General features: G+C 36.5%; 1 protein-coding gene across 1 annotated transcript; it reads left to right on the top strand.

Moving 5' to 3' along the window:
- The first annotated feature begins 1,380 nt into the window (after positions 1–1,380).
- On the top strand, positions 1,381–5,788 carry LOC138322511 (uncharacterized). Its single transcript, XM_069266533.1, has 3 exons — positions 1,381–1,520; positions 3,428–3,550; positions 4,528–5,788. The coding sequence occupies exons 2-3, from the start codon at positions 3,430–3,432 to the stop codon at positions 5,358–5,360; spliced, it is 954 nt and encodes a 317-aa protein (XP_069122634.1). The 5' UTR covers positions 1,381–1,520; positions 3,428–3,429; the 3' UTR covers positions 5,361–5,788.
- The last annotated feature ends 752 nt before the right edge of the window (positions 5,789–6,540 follow it).

Raw genomic sequence — 6,540 nt, 5'->3', positions numbered from 1 at the left:
CAGTGCTCCACTACGATACATAGGGACCAATTCGTATCCGGTCGAAATGTATAGTAGGCCGGGTACGTATATTCGTTCTACTGTCGACCGTGTCAAAAGCCTTACGAAGATCAATGAAGCACAAATAAGTAGACTGTTTAGCGTTGATACGATTCTTCACGATGCTTTAAAGCGAATACACGTGGTCTTGACAACTTCTCTCCCTTCTGAAACCGTTCTGTGCTTCATGTAGAATATCGTGTTTCTCAAGCCAAGATGAAAGACGGCGGTTAAGAATATCACAATAAATCTTGCATGGAACAGACAATAGGATAATACCCCGGTAAGTCATCGGGATGGTGCTATTCGGTTTAACGATAGGGTTGATGATTCCTTGCTTCCAGTTATCAGGAACGACTCCGTGAATAAGACAGTGGCTGATTAGGGAAAGCATGATGTCCACGCAAGCGTCGTTTTTCAATACTTCCGCTGATATGCAATCGATATCGGCCGATTTTCCTATTTTTGCGCGATGTATTGCGTCAACCACTTTCTGACGTTGGATTGGCATGTTATGATCCGATATATCATAATTATGATTTAAGGGCACTGTATTGTTTGCAATACGCTCTTGTACTATTTTCAGGTGTTCGTCGTCGTGCTCTGTTGACTCGACGTCGTTAGTCGCATTCAAACTCGCGTAGTCTGACCGCCACCGTTCGAGAACATGGCGAGTGTCGTTAATAATGTTACCGGTGCTATCTTTGATTTGGAGCACGATTTGCGTTGGCCTATCGTTTTTTTCCCTATTTTACCGATGCCATTTCAGAATTCCTTGGAGTTTGGTTGTTATAGCTTATTATGTAAATCGTTCACTTGTTGAACCTGAAATTGTCGTTTGACTTTCTTATGTAACTTATAAAACTTTTTACGATCTACTCAATATGAATGTTTCAATTGACGTTTTTGCGACTTTTGCTAATCGATACATCGTAACCAATCGCGCTCTTTTTTACTACAGAGTTCCACTTACGCTTCAGCTCATCGTTCCAATAGGGCTTAGAAGATGATTTTACAGAAGCCCGTACATTGACTTTCGCGTTAACTTTTATACCTGCGGTATCCATATTATGATGCCGAAGGTCTACAAAATCATCATACTCGGCATTGACATCCATTCTATTGTTCAGATGATTTTGTAGTCGTTCAATGGTTGCATTGATGATAGGTAACTGGTGAGGTTGACGAAGAAAGTTATTTGGGACTTTTTTAGCCTTAAAGGGAGTATAAGATTCGGTGTCAACAATTAAGTGTAGCTCTAGATCTGGATTGTTCGCTTGTTCAGTAGGCTGACAATCCCTTGGTGTACCTACAATTTTGTATTGACTATTGACGGTCAAACTGTGCAATTATGAGATTCGACACGGTTCCTTGACCTCGCACTATGTGAACATACAGACGTGCGTGGGTACCTATGAGCTTGACCACCAGGTATTGAGCGACCACTGGTCAGTATACACACAGCCTTCGTCCGTGAACAGGTAAACGTTTTACTATCACGTTCACATACATTTCATTACATGACTAATATCACTTTCTCTGTATACTTTTGACAAAATGTTTGGAGAAACGCACATGCACGTGTCATTATATCTATACCCCACGAATGATGATTGAAGTTCAATATATATTATCGGTGATATTATATTATTGTGTAACGTAAACTTGTAATGCTCATACTAATAGCCATACTTCACTAAATTCCTGGTCCACGTGTGCAGTATATTACATTTTATAAAGAAAACGTACTATATATATTAAAAATGAGAACGTACGATGCATAATTAAAATGTTAAGGAGCGATAGAAATAAAACATATTATTGTACATATATAATTGATTTCATATGTACATGTATAGAACGTACGATTTGTTCATTGCTTTTGTCGAAATACACCAAAGTTATCGTGACTAGAAAGCATCAAATGTCTTATCGGTATATACATTGTACCTAACCCGTTTATAGAGATGTCATTTTGATGTGTTCTCAATATAATTTATCCTATTCAATTCACTAGAAATCAAATCCACTTTTTATTCTTTTCAACAAATGTTTTTGATGTCATTTATATATTATATGGTTTGCAGTGAAATGGCTATTATGCTTGAACCTTCTTCAAGTGCAATAATTGATAGCTCTAAACTTATGACGAAACTGGTCAAACCTGTTCATCAATGTATGGACCGCCATATGTGGTCATTATAAACTAGCCCCGACTCCTTCTTTACAGCTTACGTTTAAAGTGTATTGTCAATAATTGCGTGTCCACTCATCGGACGTAGGTTCAAAATAAACAAGGACCGATCACGTTTAAAGGAATGTGTTTACAAATATAGAGCCTGAGGACAAAAACAGTACACATAGTTTACATATATTACATGTGTTTATGTGTTGACATAAATGTAGATGTATAGTACCTTATATACCCGATATATACCCGATTACGGTCTGAATTAAGCAAAACGCTTCTTGACCTCGTAAATGCATTATCTGTAATATACATATACATTAATATTATTACCCAATGCTCAATAAAATCATGAGCACAAATACACTTGAGTTGTATAAGCAGACTAGAAAACAAATGGCTTATAGTAATTATAGATCGATTAATGGCTGATACTGGCTGGAATATCTGTTATACACGGTATAAATAAATATTAACTAGATAATATAAGTTTCAATTGTTCTTTCCAATAAGAAAGCATTGCATTGTTCATTGTTAACAAGGATTTTGAAAACTTTAACCATTAGAAAGTCCTTTTTGTTTTGTCATTGACGATACGTGCGCTGGCGTCAACATGTGATTGCTATGTCAATTCACAATTAGACCAAAATTCTTACAAATCGATTCACTAAACAAATTCAATTTGACTGATACTATGTCTAGTTCCTGTTTACATTCAGCAAAAACATTTGACAGAGATTGAACGCTGTTCTTGTATTTTAAGAGGAGATAAAAACTCTTAATAAATTGGGAATTTGTGTTATCTTTGTCCGATAATGCTGCACCTTGGTCTTATTTATCATCTTAATTACATGTGATCTTTCTTTCTCAAAAGATGGCATCATTGACTTACACTGAGAAAAGAAAAAGAGCAAATATTAGTACCCAAACTTATATATTAGGATATATTATACAGATGATTGATGACTTATCAGTCAACACTCAAAACTCATTGCCCGAAGTGTTGGGACCTACCTGACGAACTGTTTCACATGCAGTTCTTAGGATTGGTCCCAACACCGTAGGAAAAGAGTTTTGACTGTAAGCTGATAAGACATGAACCGACTAATTTGTTACCTGAACAGAAAGAGGTCTCTTATTCTTGAATATTCCGCGGAACATATCACTATGCCTGAACCAAAATTTTCTTCTTTTCTACAGAAATGACGGCCGGTAAAGGACACAGCGCTTATCGCATCCTCTTGATCCTGCTAACCTGGCTCGCGTTTGGCGTGACGCTCTTCTTTAACTATCTGGGATCAGGGGACGCTGGCAAAGACTTGGGTAAGTCTGCAATAATAACCTTAAAAACATGTGTAATTTGCACATTTAACATCGATAGAGAAGGTTTTAAAATTTTACTGGATAAAAGACGTCCACTCTTGGCTGCTGTCGATCTTTGAATTTTGAGGTACTGCTCTGTTTACAATATATATTTTAGCCTTTCTTTATAATAAAAGTTATTGATGCTTGTAAATTCATTAAAGTGATCTGTGCTGTCTTGTTTCATTTGGCAAGAAAGATAGTATTTTACAAAAGAAGTTCAATCAATACAAATAGTTATGCATGTGAAAAATCGATTACATGCTTATATAAGAATGCATATATTCATCGTTAACCATGTAAGTAAAACCTGTCTTTGCGACCACCTGGCTGTGAAAAGGCTAAACTCTCAATAAATTCATATTATTGGGATTTCGGGATACACTGGCTTTATATAAATATGGAATGTGTTTAATGGACAATTGATCTGGTGATGGGAAATTAGTTTGTAGTTAGTAAGTGCTATGCAATAGCTACAGTGGTTATATAATCAGTGTGTTCTTTAACTTTATACTTCTACAAATTAGTTTGGTTATGTCTTAATCTTTTCTTTCTGTTTCCCCACTTCTTACTTTCGCTATATATTTTGTTTTCTTCCTCTTTCTATGTATTTTTTTATTACAATATAATATTTCATGTGTATGTCGCTTTCACCAATTTTGTTATATAATAGTTGTGGAGAGGGCTTTTATAAGTTGTTATAACTTGTGCCCAATCCGTTTGTTATAAGCAATAAAATATGCTTAAATCATATAAATGTTGTGTGCCAGAACATCACATTTTGAACAAGTAAAATGTATCAAAAAACGTTTGATCACGGTTTTGTTTAGCAATTAATAGTCATAATCAACAAACCAATCAAACAATTGTTGTAAGCGATGTAATTTTAAGCATTTTTATTTCATTTATTTAATTGCAAAATCTTATTTATGTTACAGGTATTTATGAGAGTAATACCGGCGATGTCTCCGATTACTTCTACCTCGAGATTACACCTGCTGGTTGGGTCTTCACGATATGGGCTTTTATCTACGTTTGGCAGTTCCTCTGGCTGATATACGGACTCTCCACCATATGCCGGAAGTCCGACAGTGGTATATACATTTATCAACTTCCGGTTATGCCTCCTTCAATCTACATTATTTACATCCTAAATCTTGGATTTAACATTGGTTGGATGGTTTTATTTGACCGAAAGTACATCAACATTTCTTTGCCTGACGCCGCTCTGATGGCCATCACCTTGTATATTGTTCTTGGTATTTCCTGTACGGCAGTGCACAATAACTTGAATCGGTTGATCAAAGATGGCGGCGGTAAAGAAGCGTGGTTTATCCGCTTTTTCCTTCAGAACGGCGTAGCATTTTATGCCACCTGGGTAACCATAGCGACTCACCTTAACCTGGCTATGGTGATGCACTACAGTGGAGGAGTAGCCAACGACATAGCCTGCACTGTAGCTCTTGGAGTTTTGTTGTTTTTTGTGATTCTGTGGTTTATGACCGAAACAATCCTCCTGGACGTTTACACCAGATACTTGTTCAGTCCCTATATCGTCCTTGTCGTAGGCCTCTCAGGGTCTCTAGCAAAGAACTTTAATCTTGACCTTCGCTACAGGAACACGATTCTCTCAGTCATTATTTTAGGACTGTCTGGATTTTTCTTGCTTTTGAAGATCATCCTTATCCTTGTACGCCATAACAGCAAACCGCTGTCCTCAACTGTTTATTTACAAACAACTTCAGAGAAGTCACAAAAACCAGAGGCGTAAATGACCTTTCCCACAAGTGTCATTGCTACAACAGGACTATATGATAAGACTGTGACACATTCTTAAAATGTGGTACAATTTGTATCAAAATTGTAAATTTGTGTAAACTAATGCTTCTACACATGTACATAATCAATCAAATCATAATATCATAGTAAATTCTGAGACAGTAGTATACATTGTATCTAGTTGTAGGACAGTTTTCATGTTATTTAAGGAAGTGTCAGGGTGCTTTAAGAGTTCATTTAGTGTGAAGAAGATGCATTCTAGTAGCTCTGAGCGAAGAAGTCTCATCTGGGAAGCGAAAATGTCAATGACATGAAATAGCTGTTTTCGTTTTGTAAAACATGTATTGTTGTAAATAGTAATATTTATATTGCATCCCTGTGGGACAAAGCCAGCATAATAAAATCTCAATAATGATTTTCTACCATCGCTTTGTGGTGTGTTCCGGTTGAAACAAAGGTGGCAGGATTCGCAATGAAGATGATAATAATGCTTCTTCTAAGAACGAGTCAATGTTTCAAAGCAACAACGAATGTTTAAATAGCATTATTATATGACTGGTGTTTTTGCTGTATTTTGATTGGCCGATACGTTTCTCAGAAGTATTCATCAACTGCGATACCAACCCCGAAATCGGCGGCGAAAAGCACGCGAGGTTACTGGACTCAGTCCAGATACCTCTCGCGAGTCCAGTAACCTGTGTCAAAAATAGATTGAGGGAAACTACCTTTAGATGTGACGTCATAATCACTTTTGACGTTTGTTGTATGGCGCAGTGTCGCACTTTGCTTGTCGCACTGTCGCTCTTCGCATTTTGTTTTTCACTTTTGACAATAAATTAAATAATCATAGTAATAATGACTTTGGTCAGACATGATAATATGCACTGTAAGCCTATATTATGATATAAGATATGGTAGAAATTATCATATTTGCAAATATGTGATATTGTCAAAACCTTACCTATAGATTGAACTAAACAAGTTATCAAAATCTTGGTACTCTTGGTTGCTTAGTAACATTTAACTTTTTTTCTTCTGATATCGTAACCCAGGCGAGATACTGATTTCTCGAAACAATCGTATTCATAAACGGACTTAAATCGTTTTTCACATAATGTTTCAAAAGGTCTGAGGTCTGTGTGTTTTGTTCCTAGAAGTCGGGGCTACATATG

Source organism: Argopecten irradians, chromosome 4 (assembly GCF_041381155.1).
Source record: "Argopecten irradians isolate NY chromosome 4, Ai_NY, whole genome shotgun sequence".
NCBI lineage: Eukaryota > Metazoa > Mollusca > Bivalvia > Pectinida > Pectinidae > Argopecten > Argopecten irradians.
The sequence above is the reverse complement of the archived record's forward strand: the minus strand, read 5'-3'. Positions and strand labels throughout refer to the sequence as shown.